General features: G+C 34.7%; 1 protein-coding gene across 2 annotated transcripts in view; it reads right to left on the reverse strand.

Moving 5' to 3' along the window:
- The window catches only part of TBC1D22A (TBC1 domain family member 22A), a 155,468-nt gene that overhangs the window by 37,430 nt on the left and 95,951 nt on the right, over positions 1–22,087 (reverse strand). For both annotated transcript variants that reach the window (XM_052680815.1, XM_052680816.1), the window contains exon 12: positions 186–281. In XM_052680815.1, the coding sequence (XP_052536775.1) occupies positions 186–281 (96 nt within the window). The remainder of the gene's footprint in view (positions 1–185; positions 282–22,087) is intronic.

A 22,087-nucleotide genomic window follows, 5' to 3' on the forward strand; every position in this document is an offset into this window, starting at 1 on the left:
ACTTCAGGTCTAACAGTTTTGGAGGAACCATAACAAACAGTTATACATCTTCATTCCTGTTGCAAGTGTTTCTGTTTTGTTATCAATTCATCCCCACATAATGCCTGGAATCTAAATTTAAATAAATTCCTCCCTGTGATTGAAAAATATTCACAGATTTTTATATTACTCAATTCTTTACTTACCTGAAAGTCCTTCTCCTCCAGAATCTCCTTCCTCCATCTGACAAGGAAGGCAGCACAGACATACAAGTGGAAGTGAGAAAAACCCTCTGGTTCAGACTAGAAGAAATAAAATAAAGAAAAAACATCATTACAATGCATACTTCTAATTAAGATACCCTCCAACTGCTTTTTATGACATTCACTACTAGGTACACGTATCACTTACATTGCTTTGTATTGCTATCACAAATACGTTTGCATTTTACCTGTGACAAACTTATTCATAACTGTAACCAGAACTAAGGTGAAGTATGAATTTACTTCCCATACTTAAAGTCATTCTTTATAGGTGCTATTCTCCCATTTCTGATGTTATCCAGTACTTTATTATCTACGCTGCGTCATGAACGTATCCTTCATCTCCATTGCTAAGATTACTGGAGCTCCATTTGAAATTGATCGCTTTTTATTATAAATTCTACTATAGTGAACTACAAAAGCACTTTAAAACTATGGCTTATAGTTATTAAAACTAAATTTTGGTCTATATTTGATTGAAATAGAAGTCAACAACTTGAATTAGAAGAAACAACCTATTATATAAAACTTGATGTAACAATATATATATTTAATTTCTATTAAACTGAGAAACATACCGTATTTAAAATATTCTACGTAGCATTTGTAACAGTGTGATAAAGTAACCTTACTGCAGCCACTGGAGGAGAAGGAAAAACACCCTTCTTCTTCTTCTCCTTGTCTACCCTTGGCTGACAGAAGTGCCGTCACTCTAGTGCACTGCAGGGGTTGGTACAAACACCATGTGAGCAGCTACTGAAACTATGGATCATGCTGACCAAATTGTTAAGTCATGAAAAGAGATAACGCCAATTATTTTTAGGGAAGTTTTAAATGTTAAACTGCAGTCAGTAATTGTTGGAACCAGAAAAGGAAGATTTTGATTATAATATCCTTTGATAACTTCTCCTATTCTAGGAAAATTATACTTGAATAACACAGTAAGTTAGCACAATGTAAAATCCCAGTGCAGACAAAGCATATGGTAATTTTGACTAGAACTCTCCAGAGTTTGTCTTTATCAAAGAGATGTCCAATTTACAATATTGAAGCTATCATTTTACAGAATCATGTACTTACAACGATCCTCCTGAAAAATCCACATCTTTTACTTTAGTGCCAACATTTCCATTGGGATGGAGATCTACTATATGTAAAAGTGTAATGTATCTCAAAATAACGTACTTGCAAGAGAAGAGGTGCTATCACTTATCATATCAGATACTACTGTGGCAATATTTAAATTATTAAAGACAACTCTAAAAACGCAGAAAGCCAATTCAAAGAAAACAACCCTCTTCCTACTTTATTCTGTAAATTCAGAGAACATGCTGCATATTTTTTTAAATTCAGTCTTTAACAACAATCTTTTATAACCAAAGCATAAACAACAATTTTTTTACAAAATTTTCTTTGAAAGGATGAAAAAGTATTTTAAAACGTTTAAAATCAAGTCTAGAAACAATAACTATGTTCTACATTTTCTCAGCACTATATTACAAGCAATTTCCCACTTGTAACATGAATTTTGAAAAAGTCCTTTAAAGTAATAGCATTTATCCGCACATGAGAAGCTCCTGGGTTTCTCTGGAATACACGGAATTGTCTCAGAAGTGACAATCTTTCCCTAATTTGGAAAGCAAGCAGGGTACTGGAGTCCAGTGAAAAGAGAGAGCTCTTAAGACCAAGTCTTAACAGCCTGTGCAAGAAAACGTCATCACATCCACACATGAACAGCACTTTCTGCTCTAAGGGTATTCTATTGTTGGTAAAGACATTCAGGCACATCAGGAACGAGAGCAGGAACAAAGAAGAGAGAAAAAGGTGGCACTGCTTGGTGAAGGATGTCCTGCTTTTAGATCTCCTTCGAAGAACTATCATCTCAAGAGAATGGACCAGCCTTATCATTTGCAACCAAAGGGGAAGGAGGAAAATGAGAGCTAAAGAATGGAGGCCAATAGAGGTGGATTGAGACTCCTGAAAAGATACAGGGAAGTACAGAAACAGTGGAAATATAGAACAGAGGAAGACCATTTTTGAAGATGAAGCAGGAGACTGAGCAGTCTGCAGACAGGAAAATTTCATTTAAGCTAATAATTATTAACGAGTATAGTTTATGTTTTAGGTTATTTGCTATCATAGCAGAAGGAAATAAAGATTCGCATTTCTTTGATGATGGCATGATATGAGCAAGAAAGAGGGAAAAGAAAGGAATTTGCACCGGTATTAGCATATACATTACTTAAGCATTCTTCTCCACACTCTTCTTATATGAGTTCTTGAAATGTGTAGGGAAGAAGGAAAGAGGATTAAAGAAACCTAAATGGAAATTAAAATGCTACTTTCAAAGTTAGTTTACAGGAGCTGTTATGGAAATTGTTAATTTTGCTGTTACACTAACTCACATAACAATTGCTAGAGGTCAAATTAAATCATCATAGCATTATTTTTTTTTCTCATAATAACCTAAGATTCTGATTTTAGGCCCAAGAATTTAGTCTGTTATCACAAAACAAGAATTCTTCCATAACCACAAAGTCAAGATAAGTGACTTAAAAATTAACAACAAAAATGCTCAAAAGTGTAATAATGTTTTTGAAAAACTGCAGAAAAATATCTGCAGAAAAATATTTTAGACGAAATTTTTCTCTTCAGCCTTTTTTTCCCCCAATACAATTTTCTTCAGCTCTTTTAAATGAAAGCAAATAGGTTTAAACATGCAATTTATTAGAGAAAAAATGCATATGTCCCTATAGGTTTAAAAACTCATCATGCTTCAGAGATAAGCCTAGGCTACAAAGTATTTCCAATGGATAGTTTTAGACAGTTTTGGAAATTGAGTAAAACAGCTAATGCATAATTGCCTTTTCTAACACCTGCTACCTATTATACTTCTCTATTTGCAGCTTTTGAAGTTATGAACAGTTTGATCTCTAAATGTACAGAAATACAGAATACAAGCTAAAAGCTATTTAAAATCAAATGTAAACAATGACCTTGATTTAAATATTTTAGTAAAAGATCTCAAGACAGATGTACAACCTTCCAGAAGACTTATTTTGAACATATTGCAGACGATTCAGGGCACATTATCTAAGCACCATCTGTCATTATCAATAAAAATCATTTTGGTTGTTAACATCACAAATATCTCATTGCTCTGCAAATGCTGGATCTCCTCTGCAGCTGAAATGAAAGGCATTCTTTATACTGCACTCCCCTAACTTCCTCATTTAGACAATCTCTGTCACAATGCAAATTTTGCTGCATGACAGGACTGATTATTGTCTAGTCAATGATTAGTCTAACCTGCCTCCCATACGCTGGATGTTCAGTGTTTAGGGAGGGTAGGTGCATTTGCTGACAGTAAACATAATACATGATTATTTCTGAAGTACTTGGAATGATTAAAGCTACAAACTGTGTCTGTGTTAGGTAATAAAATACCACACTTAACACTCACATAATGGTTCAGAATTAAGAACTTCAAAGCATTTTATGATTACAAATGAATAAATATAACATTGTATCTCATAGTTCTTACTACTTAAGGAAGAGCAGACAGTTCAGATGTAAGAGGCTAAAGTCATTTTACCCCGAATACCCAGTATGTCCCTTAAATTTAAGTGAGAAAAACAGAAAAAGTTGGATTATCATAGAAGGTGGGATCCATCACTTGGCAGCTCCAGCTTCCTAGGTACAGAATCAATCTAACCCAAACCTGAGACTCAGAACTCCAGTCCAAGAAGCAATACAGCACTAGAACACTGTTAAGAGATCCATCTACATTTATCATAACTTATTTGTCCAAAGATTTTTGCAACTTTGAGCTTTGTTTTGCAGCAAAGAATTCCAAATATGTGCTATACAGTGTCTGTGTTTAAACAGACACCTGCTAATTCTATTCAAAGCTGTTCAGTTATCACAATTAGAATATGAACAACTCCTTCCTATTCACTATCTTCATTTCGCTAATCTCTCCCTTTGTAACTCCAGCATCTTCCCTGCCTTTTCTGCACATTAGAGTGTTTTTTTCTTCCATCCCACAATTCTCATGTACAGGTTTTACTACCTTTAGTCAGGTACTCTTAAGCAAACCTTCTTGCAATTTTCTGTTTCTGAAACAGGGACCAAACTGTACACAGCAAGTAAGAAGCAGACAGAACATAAACATGCAGCTGAATAATGTTCTCCTTTCCTGATAATTTCTAGCTTTTATTTTTATTCTTTCTTATCTGCTTCCAAGCTGTTGTTTTCCTCTTGTGTTGGAGCATAGAAAACTATCTGGGAGCCTTCAGTTGTACAGATAAAGGATTTTTCCAGACACACGCACAATATCACTTTATATTTGTCCACATGGAATTTCACCTACTATTTACTGCCTGGCTTTAAGAACACGAAGTCCCGCAACTCCTTGCTGTCAACTCTTATTACTCTGATTAACTCAGTGCTGTCAGCAAACTCTGTGGTTTCATTCCTTTCTCCATCGCTTAAATAGAAACTGCTAAAGCCTCGTCAAAAACCGTAGCTTACGTGCAATTTTCCTTAAATGTGAAACCTGCCTGTTGACTCATACCATCTGTTTCCCAGCTTTCAGATAGTATCCATACAGGGGCAATCCCTTTTATTGCACAGGAGAGTTATAAAAATAACTATTAAAAAGATCTATTAGCATTCAGTTAGCACATTATGGAGTGTCTTCTATTATTGCCTTTGTTTCACTCTGACTACCCCCAACGAGATTGTCCCAAAAGCAACAAGCGACCAACAGTGCTTGTCTAAACTGAATCTAATCCAACAAATCTAATCCAACAATAAATGTAGCAAAAAGTTGAATCATTTCAGTTTTAAATGCAAAACAAAACACAACTTTACTTAATGGTAGGACCTAAAAACAGCTGCTTCTAATTCAAACAGCCATCAATTTATCTGAAAATTCATGCAGTCATTTTATATTTTCATTAAAACCAATCTGATCTAAATAACACTTGAAAATGTAATGGAAACCAGCATTTTCAGGTCCTAACAGCAAATCAGAAGTAGCCTGTACAGCAAAAATATGGTCCAAAAGTTATTACCTTAACCTTTACTCTTTCTACTAAGGCCCTTATAGAACGACTGCTTTTAAAAAGTCCTCTGCAAGAACTGTGCTCCCATTTCCTATATCTGCTAGGAATGTTCAAAAATGTATCTTACAATGTGATATTACCTTTGGCAGATTTATGCTGAAAACTGAATGATAGGCCAGTTTTCATAAAAATTAGTAGCTGGCCTCTCCAATCTGGTTAACAACAACTTGGCAACAGCTCCCAGAAGAAAATTTATGCTACAAATTTCCGCTGTTAAATCTCAGCCACAAGGAATACGGATCACCACTGAACTATTTTTTGATCAATACTTTGCCTCAAAAGAATGCTGTATACCACGTGCAAAATTCATGGTAAGAAAAGCAACATAAAATGAAAAGGATGCTATTGAACACTATTTCCTTGATTTGATTGAACTACTATTTTAAGAAGCATCTTTCATATAGCTTTCCATGATAGCTTGTATTTCGAGAACAAAGTTAATTCTCTCCACTGGCTAACATATTCAGTTCAAACAGAATTAAAAATAACCAACCTCAGGTGTGTATTTGACTTCTTGTCCTAGCTTTTCCAAAAAATAAAGTGTGGGAGGAAAAATACACCAAACACTTTTTCTCATGTGGCTCAATGTGATTGATTTAAAGATTTCATCATGAATGGCAGGATGTCAAGTGGAATCTCAGTCAATGAGGAACCTCCACAACCAGTACCAAAATGTGTCTTTCTTTTACAGTTACTTTTCTTCTTATGGGTATTCAATAAAAGATGGGCAAACAAGGCATTTTCCTTGAAGAATGCCTTTGTTACAAAGATAACGCTGAACTCCACACAAGGAGAACAATTATAATCTGAAACATGTATTTCCAACGCTACTTTGAAAAGAACCTTCCTACACACAGACATAAGAAATATACACAATTAAACTACCAGAAAGCATGTTGATTTCTTTTATGTAATTTGTCATGTCAGTGAGCCCTTTGTCAGATGCAGTGAAGAATGACCGTTAGTTGTGCTTTGTACTTACTGGAAGAAACATTATTATATCTGCTGCTTTGAATTTCTACAAAGCAGAAGGCAACCATACTAGGTGTGGGTAGACAGAGCATAGCAAGAACAGAGACACAGCAACATGAGCAGGAAATTCTACCAGGATAATCAGTCCTTACAATTTTAAGTAGCAACAATATAATGCTGAGGGATGATACGTAAAAATCCTAGCTAATATACATAATTTTGTTTCCTCCACTAAGATAAAGCAAATTGTTTTCTTCAAGTTTTTCTTCTGTGCAACTATTTAAGATCGAAAACTTCAGCAGCAATAACTAATAGATCTATTCTAGGAAGGTGCCAGTTCATTAACAAATGACAACCACACAACATTACAAGCCTCATCAACAAAAGCAGATAATTCACCCAGTTTAGGTTTTAGAAAGTGGTTGATTACTTACAGCTATATTTTCATAGAACCATGACACTAGAAGAGGATGCGAGCACATGACAGTAGCTGCAGTCCTTTCAAAAATGTACACATGCCTGAAAAACCCTCTGGCTATTTCAAGGAAATTCAGTTTGCATCCTTAGTTTACCCAGATGCCCCATACTGTAACTTAAAATCTTTCTTGGATGAGAGAAGTTATGGAAGTAGGGACTGAGCCGCTACATGGCTGAGGTACAGTAAGACAAGGATAAAAGGAAAACAGAATAGCAGCCCCCCAGCACAATGAATTTAAGAAAATCTTTTCTAAAGCAAGTTTTTTTGTATTTTTTTTAGTGGATTATAAGACAGATTTGAATCAAAATTCCCAGACAAAATGTTTTCAATAACATGCATGTTTGGGATATCAGAACCTTAAGTCTTCTTTTATTTTAAGCTAGGCTTAAGGTTGGGCTTCAATTATTCAGGCATAATAGTCCAGCTGGAAAGAAATTTGTTTTGAAGTTTTCTATTAATTAAGACTACATTCATTACATCTGTAATCGTTAATTTAATTTGAAATATTTAATTTTTTTCTCAAGTTGTGATTTGATGCCAACTAGTTGGAAAATGTGGTGGAAAAAAATAAAAGCTGCATTGCGCTGATTTATTCACAGAATTCTCCTTAAAGATATGCTTTACCTTAACAAAGCACACACTAAATTCAGGTCATTAGTAAAAACATGATGCAACTGATTTAACGCTGAAAAACTTTGTTTTAAAGCAAAATATTTTCATACTTTCTGCTTTAGACAGACTACTGAGTTGAAAGCACAGAGATACAGGCACCATTTACAACAACTTTTTCACCTGTGACAAGAACTTCTGAAGATCACGTTAAGCAACACCAGATCATATCACCTCCATAGCCTGCTTTTAAAAGGTAAGTGTGCACAAATGAACAGCGTGACTAATATTTACTAAACTAATTCCTGATGTCACCTTTTCAATTTCTAAACTATTTACCTCATGTATAATTCTGATTATTTTTGCCATTCATTCCCAGAGAACCTTGATGCTGGGAAATTAATTAATGGATACAATAGAAAAACTGTCAGCATTGCTTAAATACAGTTTCAGCATTGGCTTCATTTACATGTAGCCTTTTATTCTAAACAATAGGGCTGCTGATTTTTTTGTATTAAATTGTTAGCTCATTAAGAAGAGCACAATGGTATCCTTTTCTGCAGATATTCACTGGTTATCACATTTTGCTCAAATACGTAATCCATGATCAAGACAACCGCTAGAGCTTTTAGCCCCAGAATTTCAGAGATACTGAAAGCTGCATAATTGAATAATTGCTTGATTAATTGGCTATATCGTTATCATATTATAAACTTTAATAAAATTTATTCAATTCTTCAAAGCAAAGTAAGAAGTGTAAGATCATTACATCATGACTGAAAAAAAATTCTGAGTAACCATACAAATGGGGTAATAAATGTTACCCCATTTAGGCCAAAAGACTAAACTGAAACAAACAACATCTAAATAATAGTATTAAAAACTGACAGTTGCTTATTTCAACTTCTCAGAAAATAAAATATTCTTACTGGCACATTATCAAAATGAATTTCAAATATATGCTCTTGTTGTTAGGCCTCACATCAGTTCCAGGTATGGAAGCTTTAATGTTCAACATCTAGACAGAACTTTGTATTATGACTGCAACAAACACTAAAATGAATGATTACAGCTCATTTGAGAAGGCTGCACATAGAGGATGAAAAGCCTCCTCCTTGAAGATCTTCAGAAGCCACGTGGACACAGTCATGGGCACCCTATTGTGAATGAACAGAAACTCTGCAATCCTCAAATACCCAGTTGTAAAATCCAGGTAACATTACATCAAAGTAACATGTCAATGTTTTGGAAAGATTTCTAATTAGATTCCAAATAGAAAACAGCACCTCTTGTGTTGTCTACAAAGAATAGTTTTCTATTCTGATTGAGCTTTCCAAGCTTAGCTATGACATACAGTCAGGAATACAACAAAGGTTTTCAATTCAATTCATTATGAAGATGGTAAAGATACCACACTTTTGTTTTTAATAACCTTCTCTTACCATTAAACCACGTTACAAATCTAGCAACAAAATATTTTATTTCCAATCACCAGTATTTCTCTAGAAACTAGCAAATAGTTGAAATCAATATTTTCCTCTATTTGCTGGCCTGCAAAAATGTGAACACTTACTCATGAAAATATTGCTTTCTTGCAGAGCAATGCTGTTTGAATCAGTCTCTACCTGAACGGATGCCAATTTTCCTGAATATTCAATCCCATCTCATGACAATGACCTAATTGCAGCTTTTTGTGACCACATGACTGCTGAACAATATTCTTTGGCCTTTGAGCTCCGTGTTTCATTTAGCTGCTACTAAAACTATCATACTGATAATGCCACAGAACCTGAAGTAGGCAGCTGCTGAATGCAACAGTATCTTAACTGTCACAGATTAGACAGAAGTATAACACCTGAAAACATCAGTCAGCTGCTTTTCAGCTACTTCCAGCACAAAAGCTCCATAGTAGTGATTGTGCAAAACTGCAGCTTTAAAAAAGAGTAGACGTCAAAAGCAACTGAGAAGCCAACACCATTACTCATTCCAAGTATCTGCTCAATATCATGAATGGAAATGTTAATAATGCATGTATTTTAATTAAATTCATTAGATACTTAATAGCTATCGCCAGGAGCTTGATCTTATCTGAATGAAAAAGATAAGCTGCTTCTTATCAAAACTCTTAATACAAAAGGCTCATCAAACTGACACAATAAAAAAAATCCTCTTCAGACCATTTCTACTTCCATCCATCAACTGATTTTTACAGAAAGAGAATAACAGTGATGACAGAGTGTAGCTTTGCTGAATTCTGATCAGAATGTGGAACTGTAACTTACTTGAGCACAAGTTAGTTATTATTAGTTATTAGCTCCAGAAAAATATTTTCTCTTAATAACATTATTGTTCTTAAGATGCTAAGATGGCTCAATGGACGCCATAGCTTCCTTAATACTTAAATTTTTCTCAGGACATTGAATCAAGGGAAGCTTTTAGATTCAAATCTTCTCAAAACACTGAAAATTAAAACACTCTGAACAGCAGAACAGTCAAGTTGAAGTCTGTACTAATGATCAGTTTTCATATTTGTACCGCTGGTTAAAGACTGTAATGTGAAACAAAAGACTTGTGTGAGAATGGCAGCACGCCTGCAGAGCTTTGCAATTTGTTTTATTAAGGTTCCCTAGAGGATAACACTGATGCTATAACTCTCATCTCTGAAAACCGAAAGTTCTGACTGGAACCAGAATAACCTTGTCCAATTAGTGGACAGCAACACACATACTTCTCTCCATTTCAGCTGTATCATACACTAATCATTGATGCCAGTCTGACAGGGAGTCTCTAGAGGTTTGCTGCCTTTCAGGAGCCAAGATCCAGAACGCTGCCAAGAGAATTCCAGTCCACTATTGCTCCTTCATGTGCGCATGACTGAGATTGGAAACTGGAACACTGTCAGATTCAAAGAACACTATAAAGCCCCAGTGTGCAAGTGAAGAACACTGGTGTCCAAGTTGTCTTCTCCTCAGTTTTGCCAGTGGAAGTAAAGAGGAAAGCCAAAAACAGACATACAACACATATCAACTCCTGACTACATGGCTGGTGCCAGTGCGAGGGTTTGGGGTTTTATTGCTATGGGACTTTCCATGAAGATTATAAACTGCTAGAAAGGGATGGCATCCACCTGCCTAGAAGAGGCTGGGCAATCTTCAGCAGCAGGCTGGCTAACCTAGTGAGGTGGACTTAAACTTGCCTAGAATGTACTTCTGTTGGAAAGCAGGACATTTAAGTCATTATGTGTTTTAATAGCTCAGACATCATTTAAGCTGCAATTACAGCTTCACTCAGCTCCTAGTCACAACCTTTCTGTGAGCATGGGACCTTTAGCAGAAATCTGAACTAACCTAAAGTCCCAGTCCTACTGAAACAGCACAAGCTATATATACTGCACTGGATTCCTAAACTCGTCTCAGAACTTTCAGAAACATTTTACAACTGATTTTATTAGTGCTGTCATGAAAGTGTCTACAGAAGTTATAAAGAATAGCAGCTTAAAAATACAGTAAAAGAACAAAAAAATGCACTTCCATTTAATTTCCTTAGAATCTCTTTTATAAATTATAACAAGCAGTAAGGAGACAACCATGGGAAAAAAAAAAGCCACATCGCCTGGCTTCAAGATGAATGTTATCAACAAAATGACAGAAACAAATATTCAGCAAAATAACAATCCAGCCTCTAGAAAATTACAAGAGAAACAGAATATTGTCTACCTGATCTATGAACAAAAAAAAAATAATAGATGTATATCAAAATATAATTCAACTGTGCCTGTTCTTCGGCTTCCCAATATTTTTCAAGTTAAACTGATTTTCCCTATATTATTTTGTTTATACCAATGAAGACCAGTCTGAACTTCAGTTTATTATGTTGCAAAAAAAACCCCAAACTACTCTGAACTTTTAGACTAGAATGTATTTCTGTTGGAAAGCAGGACATCAAGCTGTACGTTCAAACATCAGTTTAAGCCAGTACAAGTGCTTTAATAACTCACATATCATTTAAGCTGCAAATACAGCTTCATTCAGTTCCTAGCTAAAATGTTTTTTATACAGTTCACAGAATGGTTTGGGTTGGAAGGGATTCTCTACTTCCAGTCCTCCTACTATAGACAGAGACACTTTCTACTTGACCAGGTTGCTTAGAGCCCAGTCTTCCCCAATTACTTTGTATATTTTGCTGTTCCTTGACTTCCAACAAGTCACTATGATCATTTCAGAATTCTGTTTTCATAAAAGTTATTACCCAGGCCAGTGTTGAAAACTTACCACTATAAAATTTCTGCTATCATGGAACTGCCCTGTGGAAAGACGAAACTCACCATTTACTAATAGAGTTTGTAGCTCACTCCAAAGTGGATACAGTGCTATTGTCAAAAATGTGCTCTAACCAATCATTCCAAAAAAGGAGCTGTGAAAGAAAGAAATCAGCGCATCTGCACTTCTAGTTAAGATTTACACAGTGAAGAGACTCCCAGAGCCACGCAGAAACTGCCTGTCCAGATGCAAGGACAGGTTCTGGGCTAGAAATAATGATGTTAAATAACTAAATGATTCTGAAAGTTCCACAATTTTCAAACCAAGCTTCACGGTGCTGAAGATGGATTGCGGACACCTTTCAAGAATCTGTATTTGGTCACATAATTTTGAGGCAGTATTCTATCAAGAACATTTCTACAACTATTTTTTTTTTCCTATTATCTCAGTAAAGCATGGCTAGTCCTAGAAGGCTGTAAAAACCCACTATAACCCTGGAATCTTAAACTATAAACCAAATTAATACTCGTTTATGAAAAATGACAGGTGCTGCAATTATGGAAATAAGCGTGAAGTTTAGAGGTTACCACTCACTGCTCACTGAGAGCCTACAGTGATTCAAGCACCAGATTTCAGTTTCCATAAAACGCTACAGGGCCATAGGGTGACAAAAATAATTAAGTAACAATTAAAAATACATAAAATAGTAAAAGAGAAATGAAGAAAAATGGTATTTCAAAATATATATATACTGCAATCATACAGGCACTTAGTCTATGCTTAAATATTTAATTTAAAGAAGTGGCAACAAGAATGTATTTCAAACTGCATTTTTATAGATATTTCAAAAAGTATTTAATTATGAAAATGTTTGGTTTTTTAATTAAGCAGATGCTGAATTTTTTAAAAACAAAACAGCTATAATCAACTACTTAAGATAATTTGTCCTGAAATATTAAACTGAAGCTAAAACATACTTGAGAGACAACTTTTCTCTATCTGCAATCTACACTTTAAAAAAGTGTCATTAAGGAACACTGTTTATACCTTTCAGAAAGGACAGACTGATTTATTTTCCTTCTAACACGCTGTTTTTCTCCAGGTTTGATAAGCAACTACAAAGAAAAGATCTAATTGGAAGAAAAAAACTTTATTAACAAATAGGAAGACAATTAGAACTAGAAAATGCTACCATTAATTTTGTTACAAGATATTCAATAACAACATACACAATATTTTTTTCACCTACATTTATTAAAGGATATTTGGAAGATGTAGTTTATATTGGGCTGACCCTATTTATTATTTTATAAATGACTTTCAAGTAATCTGTTCCCCATTTATGCAAAGAAAAGAAAACGGCACACTGTTACGGTCATCTGGCCATTTTTATCCATAAAGTTTTGCAAAAGAGAAAAAACAACTGCACTGACAGTATTTAAACACAGAAGGAGGAAATCACAAGCACTCCCCATCTACTATTATATGTTTCCACTCTGAAATTAACTATGTCTTTCTTCCCAGAATGCAAAAAACCCTGCTTTATAGCTTTTTATATCTATTTAGCTTATTCTAGGTATTACAATTTCACTACATGAAACTTGCATTTTTGATGCTATTTATTGTGTTTCATAAAAGTTCCATTACAAACAAATTCAGAGCAAATGTAGGTTGGAGGCATCATTTTCATTTATTACTTTTCATAATACCTTTTCCTTTCCAAGGTATCAACACAATCTCCAAAGTTACTGTCACTGTTCTCAAAGACAGATAAAGGACAAAAGAAATCACAGCATACAGAGTCTAATTATTGTCATTTATCAACAACAACAGAAGACATACTGAAGTTATACAATGTAGTGTACAGTAATCACACGGATCTTTAAGATGATCCAATTTAAGAGTATGAAAGCTTAGAGGTTTGGTAAGATACGCTTTCAGTTTGTGTGAGTTATATTTCTTTAACAAATAGACACCAGGAGGTCAAGGGGATCCCTCCAGAGAAGAACAGAAATCTCTTTAGAGCTTCCCTTAAGACCAATTGATGACACCAAGGAAGGAAAGGTTCCAGTGATGATAGAGAAGAGTAGACAAAAAATTATGAGAAAGAACTTTGGGACTGCCAGCCAGAGCCAGAAAGACCAATGAGATGCTCAGGAAGCAAAGAGTTTGATGAAATAAATCTTGTGGAGGCAAAAGAAGAATCTGATGAGCCAGCTAGTACTCAGAAAGACATTAATGACACAGTTACTGCATGGTCTCAGGTTGGATCACAAACATTATTTTGAAATACATCTCGCAATCATTCTTGTACATTAGTATTTTCTTTAAGGTGCAACACACATGCAAAATGATCACGGCTTGCCTTGAAGAGTTTCTTTCCATAGCTGCACTCCAGCTGCACTATACTATTCATCAATGCAATGTCAAACCTGAAATGAGACCTATCCCAGAAATACACATTGAACAGGGGTAAAGTTGCCCACAAATTCCTTTTACTTCTCTCTTAATTTGCCATAAAATGCCATTTAATATCTTCCATCTAATAAAACCCAGACTGCAGATAATTTTAAGAGACTTTTTTCAGTGCTTTCAAATGAAAGAAGACTGTAAACTCACCACCCCTTTCTGAGTATCCTTTCTGAGTAACCTTTTTAGGGTAATACAGGCAGGTAAGACCTACCCTCTTGATCACAACAGAATCCGAACAAAGTTCTTGTATCTTCTATTTCTATCACCACTTAGAAGGACAGTAGAAAAAAATGACAGTAAGGCTGGGTACTTGACATTTATACTCTCTTTGCAAGAAAAGACGATCAGAAAACTGAAGTACTTTACTTTCAAAAAAGTTCAGCCAAACTAAACCATGGAAGAGTCTGTGATTTTATCTCAGCCATCTGCTCATTTTATAAGCAAAGAGTGTTTGATATACTGGAATAAATTCAAAGTCTTCAATCTGTCTCCTGTCTAAGAAAAGGAAGACACTGCAGTTTAAAAATGGGGGAAATGTGATTTCCATTATTTCCTGAAGTATTAAAACATCTCTTGACTCCAGACTGAGACAGAATATTATGCCCAATTTTTATTTATTCTGGTATCCAAAACTAAGTAAATACTACAAACACAATTCCTACTACCACTCAATATAAATCAAATCATTCACAGAGCTTGGTAAACATTTATCATACAGTTCTTAGCACTCCGGAGCCAGACACACACACACCTACCTACCCTCTAAAAGAACAGGGCATAGCTAATTCATAATTATTAGCACATACTTTTGTTATTCATTCTCTATTAGAAAGCCTGGACATACACAATTGCTAGTCCAGCCTCCAGCAGTAATAGTATTCATCAGTAATCTTCTTGTGAGCTTTCACAATGGCCCTACTACTTGACTTCAATCAGCTGTAAAGCTCCTTTATTCTGTTATCACATCAGTGTGAGGGAAGGAATGCCAAGGATTGAATGCCCTCCTAAAGGAGTACAGTCGTGCAGTTAGCATAGCAATGAGCTTCATCTGACACTGACTAATGCATTCTTTCGCACACTCTCACTCTTGCAGAGGAATGCAAGCACCACAAAAATAAATAAATACTCGTGCAAATGCTAAAAAACACACCTACAGAATAATACACTAAATAGAGCATGTAACAGGCTAGTAAAGTATTTAAAGTTGATATAAACAATACAATTAATAACAGAGGTAACCGACAGCAGTTGCGTTCCATTCGTCAAAAGAAAGGAATGGGCGGAATAATTATTCTACTAGTGAGGAAGATTCAGAATTTTAATACAGTATGTCTCATCTATTAGTATCCAGTTCTCATCTATTAATGTACATTTCTCATTAAATTCTTTTATTGATGCAAGAATCTAAGCACAGAATTGTTCTTGATCATTACAATACAGGGAAGAAAACAAGAGACAGTCAAAAAAATGAATGTCAGTGTTCTAAGCAGAATCTGTTAGTAGCTCAGTCTGTCTCCTCTGTACTGTTAGTGCTGTGCATATTGCTTTAACAGAAACACAGGGTTTCACCTGGTGTGAAATCTCTGCTTTTATGCATACAGAATCTAGACTACTGCATCTACAAAACTATCAGACAGTGCAGGCAAGAAACTGAATTGTCATTCATAATTCAATGTTTAGTTAGGTGTGCTTTTTAGTGATGACTAAGACAAAGGTTTGGTTGCTTTTAATTTTTTAATTTAAAATACATCATCAGCAACAAACCATGACAGTAATCTGTGCCTTAACAGGAAGAACAGAAGTGCATCTTTCTAGCTCAAGTATGTTGGTGATTTTCAGTAATAAATACACCATAATACATTTCAGGAAAATTTACATTTCAATGGCTAGTTAGGACGAAAAACATTTTCTAACCAGCTATAAAACAGTATTTTTCCTCTAAAAGAGTTATTTCTATGACTCCTTTCTTTTAAAATTCGATCATTTACTTTCATAATGATACTGAGAAATTACCACAATCTTGTCTAACTCTATCAGATATAAAAGTGGCTGAATGCCACAAAGACATCACGAAGTTCAGAAACCAGTATCTGAACCAATCCTAAGAACATTCTCTTTTTGGACATTCCGAAGATGTTCAAGGCCAGGCTGGACGGGGCTTTGAGCAACCTGGCCCAGAGGGAAGTGTCCCTGCCTATAGCAGGAGGTTGGAACTACATGATCTTAAAGGTCCCTTCCAACCCAAACCATTCTACAATGCTCTTTTAAATTCATACTAGCTTGCAAGTCCACTCATTCTATGAACTGTTTATTTGCTTCCTTATATTCACTAAGATAATCCAATTTTTTCCCATCAATTAAAATTTTTAGTAAAAAACATCCTCCTTGCATGTGAGTATATTTAAATTTCTATGCTTTTCCATTAAGAAGCAAGAGAAAAGATGGTGTCACATACTGCTAAACAGCTTTTATTATTTAACCAGAAGCAGATGATATCAATAAGCACTACATTCTGCAGTATTTTTAAAACAAACAAGAAAAAAGTGAAATCTCTCTGCTGTAAAATATCCGCTAGCATCAAACTTCTATCTAAAGAAGCAATCTTTGTGTCCCTTCCTAGGGATAAAGGATTAATGTGGCAAGTGAAGTGAGCTTCTGAACACTGTTTATAGAACATGAACTGACATCTCAGCATTGTGGACGCACTCAGCTGATGACACTGCCTTCAGGAGAAGCAGGGATCCAGTGACATAAACAGCAAATTTTCCAGTAAGAAAGTTTTAAATGTCTTTTTCTTTTGTATTTTGCAATCGTTCTTGTGAAAAGATCAAAACTCAGGCGCAGAGGCTCCTGAAGGCCTTCCTCAGTCTAAATACATAGCTAAAAGTATTGTATCTTCCATGGTGCTACATGGTAGTATATGGAATTCTGTTGATATCCTTTCTGTAGAGAACTCTCACACAAGGAAGATATCAAAAGAAGTTACAAAAGGGACCTTTTTTAATTATTTTTTTTTTTTCAGTGACTAACTAGAACATTAACCAACATATGAACTGTAGACTAACAAACAATTATTAGAACATGAAGGCAGTTAATGTGAAGCATATCACAGGTGAAAATGGACCACAACAGAAGTGACTGCTTCCACCAAGGCTCGGAGACCTCTCGGTGTCTGAGACAATACAACACCCACAGCTCACAGTGTTTCAGTAAATAACATTACCCCAAACAACTAGGTTCTGCCAAAAGCACACTCCAGGAGTGCTTGCTGAACTAAAGTCCTTTCAGCACTGTTTGACTTGCTGTTTTTATACAACGTTAATGAACTTCTGGGCATCAATTTCAGCACTCGGTGTGAGACTAAAGTTGTAGTTAACCATGTGGTTTAGTCAAGAATTCTTCAGGATGCACAATACCAGATGTATTCAACAACGTCATACTTCAAAACAGTAACTAAATACAAAGAGCTTTCTGAATACAGCAGTATTTATTAGTATTTATTTACATTCCTGTAACCAGCGAAGCACAAAAAGGATAAAAGTGAAAAATATAATATGGCACTATTAAGTAAAATATTTAATGAAGATTCAACTCCAGAAGGTCTACTTTTCTACTCATACCAGTAGAGGTTTTGGAAATAAAACAAGGACAAAAAAATTAGAGCAACAATTTGGTGATTCTGGAAAAGGCTAAGATGAGAAAATACAGGGAGGGAACAGCTTAAATCAATACAAATATAAGCTCAGATAACTGTTAAAAGAACCAAACAGATTCTCATTACATTTTAATATAAAAATGAGAAATTTATAAGTTACCTTTAAGAAGACTAAATTACTAGATTTTACTCCAATAAAAGCACCTGTAGCATAATTCTACCTCTCCATAATTTTTAGTTAATGACCTACATTTGGCAATATGATAAAGAACCTAATAATGTATATTTAATTATTCACAAAATAACAGAGTAGAAGAGAAACAAATTCAATATCCCAGAAGACTTCACTTTTCTATTTCTCATTTGGAGGGAAAGATAAAATGGACTCGGAGCCACAAGGTGGCTCTTTTTGCTCCCTGGCCATTTTGTCTATAGCATTAGAGTAAGGATTTTGGTTTTGGAAACTCTTTCATATTTTATTTTACTTATTAGCTTCAAAAATATTGTATTATCCCACATTTCACTACTATATTTAGTAAACTAAGTATTTTTCCTTTAGCTTGTGCTGCTGTTTTTCTTGTCTAGATCTATCATCCTACCTTTCCCTTCCCACCAACCCATGGAGTGGATCCATGGATGGGTCCCTGTGCCCCTTTGTCACAGAAACCAGGCTGAACCATGGCACTATTTTATTCAAAAACAAGAGAACAAATTTCTCCTACTCTCTGCATTCTCTTCTCCCACTGTTTGCCAAAGGAATGATCTTAGGCTATTAGTTTGAATGCTATGAAAGTCAGTGTCAGAACGAGGAAGTTTGAAGAATGCTGTCAAGTTAGAAATTGAAACAATACATATTTCCAAATATATTCTGCTATATAAATCTATTTAGGATTGGCATTAATGCTTTGGAAGTATTTTATTCTTCACCTTCTACCTTGTGAGAATGAGGAACTGTGTAAGACACAAATAATGAAAACTAGATTATTGGAATCTGAAGATCAAATCTAATGTTTGCTTGAGACCAGGAAAAGTAACCAGTGAAACAGATACAGAGGAACAAAAGCCCTTGCTTCTGTGAGCAATCCTAACACCTAAAATAAACCATCTCTTCTGAATAAGAGTTTACTCTCACGAAAAGGACAACCTGTTACAATCCCACCCCAATGCTCCACCCAGTTCTGATGAATGATTGTTTATCTAACTAAAGGCTTTCTTGCCTTAATTGGAAAAGATGTTATTTGCCTATAACATAAACCAGATTTTGTATTAAATATTTACATTGATTTTTATCTGTACCGTTCACTTCACCACCTTCTTTGTCGGTGTTGAAACAGAGTGAACTAAGAGGCCAGCTCTCCTCATGTATTTGGTGACCAGACAAGGTTAATTTCCCCACTGGGTTACGCTATCAAATGCTGAAATAAAGCATGCATGAAACGAACAGCAGACAAAAATGTTTGAAAAAACTAGAGATGGGATGTCTTAGATATTGCTTTTACTGAAAAATATATATATATATATTTACATGAAAATATGGATATTGGTATGCAGCAAACAAACATTTTATGTTTGGCTAAATTTATGAATTGACAGAAAGCCTTCATTTTCAACATGAAAAGTTGCTAAATATGGCAAAAGAAAAAATGCTGTCTATTTTTGCATGTCCATTTTAGATTTCTTCATATAATTTTAGATATACCAAATGCAATATGAAACTTTCTGACTACAATGCATAAAAATGCATCACTACTTGCCTGTAGAAAATAGTTAAAAATAGTATCTTTTTCGGTCTAATTTTTCTAGAGTTATCCCACCTCTAGGTGTCCTCTAGGACAATCTATGGAAACTATGTATGGAACTATCTACAAAACTCCTGTGTGATATATCTAAGACAATTTATTAGCATTCAGTTAGTTTTGAAAAAACTTGCTATATTATTATGTGGAATATATCCAAATGTTGTCAATACAGCTTCTGTGGTCCAATATGGCTACTCAAAAAGTATCTCTAGGTTGAATGACGTTTCTTTGAATGTCAACACTATGGCAAAACTCAGGGAGGTGCAAGTTTTATGCAACATTTTCCCATCCTCCAGTATCTTAGCACAGAGATTTCTTGAGCCATGTTAGGATCTTTTTATTATCTAATGACAGGTTCGTCTTAAAAGTCACTTTTTACATCCCTGTAAAATTCTGGACCCTCAGAATCTTGTGATAAAGTGTTTCACAAGTACATTGTGTGATGCATACAAAAGTTTCATTTAAAGTGTTAACCTGACATCTTAGTTTCCTTCTTGCAATATTTTTCATTTAAATTGGACTCAACTTCTCATAACACACATATTTTGTACATTTGTTCTACATTTTTTCCACCTTTTTTTTTTTTTTTTAAATTTTTTTTATAATATATCTAAGATCTGTGTTATGCTGTACCCAAGTCCTGGGGCTTGTTACTGTTCCCAGAAAAAAATATTCTTAACTTTGATCAATTCTAGATTTCCTCCAATCTCAATGCTGTTCTGTAGGAACACCATGGAACCATACACTATCAAAATTAAGCTTCTTTTATTCACTTTTCTGACATTTTCATAAAAACTTTGTAACTTCAAGTTCTTGTTCCCAAGCGGCGACATTGAGTTCATGGCTAATGATTATGTTCAAAAATAGGATTTCCCTTTTCTCCTCAAATCTTTGTCACTTTACACTTGCATGAATGGAAATTTCTAATGTCATTTTATCCCTATTACACCATCTCAGAGCGTCTTCCTGCTCTTTCTGCATCACATGTTCGCTTCCATGCTTATTCTGAATAACCTTTTATCAGCTGCAAGCTTTCTTATGGTATTATTCCCCTTCTTTTCCCGATCGCTTGTGAAGATATTAAATATCTTCATGTTAACAACTAAATGGATAACATTTATGTGACAGAAATACAGACAGAGCGTACAGGAACAATTCACAGATGTCTTCTGATGAATTCAGTATCATTCCTCAAGTTAGAAACTAAATGTTAATGTAAACAATTTCCACTTCTCACACTAGAAAATTATAATCTTCAATTGAGATACAAAACAAAGAAAAACAGAATAGAATCTCCATGCGCATTTGAAAGCAACTCAATTACTCTCCTACATATATAATAACACACTAAGTTCCTTCACAGTGGAAAAAAATAAGACACCTTTGGGTAATCCATCGATAGTTCTGTTATAGTCAGTCTTCAAACAGAATTACCTCAGTGTTTCCTGTTATTATTTTCTAGATATTCCGAAATATGAAAGTTTACTGCAATTCTTACCAAATGCCCATTAAGAAAAACTTACATGTAGTCAGTACAAAAATGCCTCACACCAAAATCAGAAGTTTATAATGGATCTCTGTTTTAAAAGATTAGTCTGCAGTCTGAAACATAATCACTCAGGTAGATAAAGTGGGTTTTGTATTAATCACTAATATTCATCTATTCTCAAAAATCGAAAAATGTGAGAAAATTTCCTTGACAGAAATTCAGTATTTAAAAAGATTCTACAAAAATTTGTACTTTAGGTCTTTTAAAGTATCAGCTATACATTAACAAACTGTACTTTAAGTACTGTTGAAGAGCAACTGGTAGGATATGGGTTTTCCTTTCTCATATCAGCTTGCCATTCTCATTTCTAAATCCTTTTCACTTTGACTCATCCATGCTTACTTTCTGCTGAGGAAAGGGCATAAAAAGGCTTACTAGTTCAAATACTTAATGGGTTTATGAAGAAGAATGTTGTAAGAAGGATTGCTTTGACAGCTTGATTAGATTAACACAATCAATCAGTTTCAACAACATACGCTGTCCTTACAAATAGTGGCACTACAGCTTCCTTAGTGGATGCTCCAGCACTTGAATCGAAAAGCATTAATATAAAATCTTTCCAATGCAAATTTGGATGGAAAAGGAACTGAAGTATACTGAATAAGGGTGATGGCATTACAAACACACTCATTACACCAAAAGAATAAATTAGCAAAAATGAAGCATAACCACCTGCATGTTTTTTACATAAGATGCATTTATATTTTTAAAACGTACATGGAATTTGTAACTAGTTTATATATGGAAAATAACTTCACAATTTTCCTCCACACAAATGCCTTAAAGTATTTTGAATACCTGATGGTATAACAAAAATCAGATAAAGAACATCACTACATACATCAAAAGACAAGATTTTTGTCCTTGTCAATAGCAAGTGTTTCATGGCAATTTAATTTAGGATGCTGATTTATGAGAATAAA

The sequence above is a fragment of the Tympanuchus pallidicinctus genome, unplaced genomic scaffold, assembly GCF_026119805.1.
Source record: "Tympanuchus pallidicinctus isolate F22 unplaced genomic scaffold, pur_lepc_1.0 scaffold19, whole genome shotgun sequence".
Taxonomy (NCBI): Eukaryota; Metazoa; Chordata; class Aves; order Galliformes; family Phasianidae; genus Tympanuchus; species Tympanuchus pallidicinctus.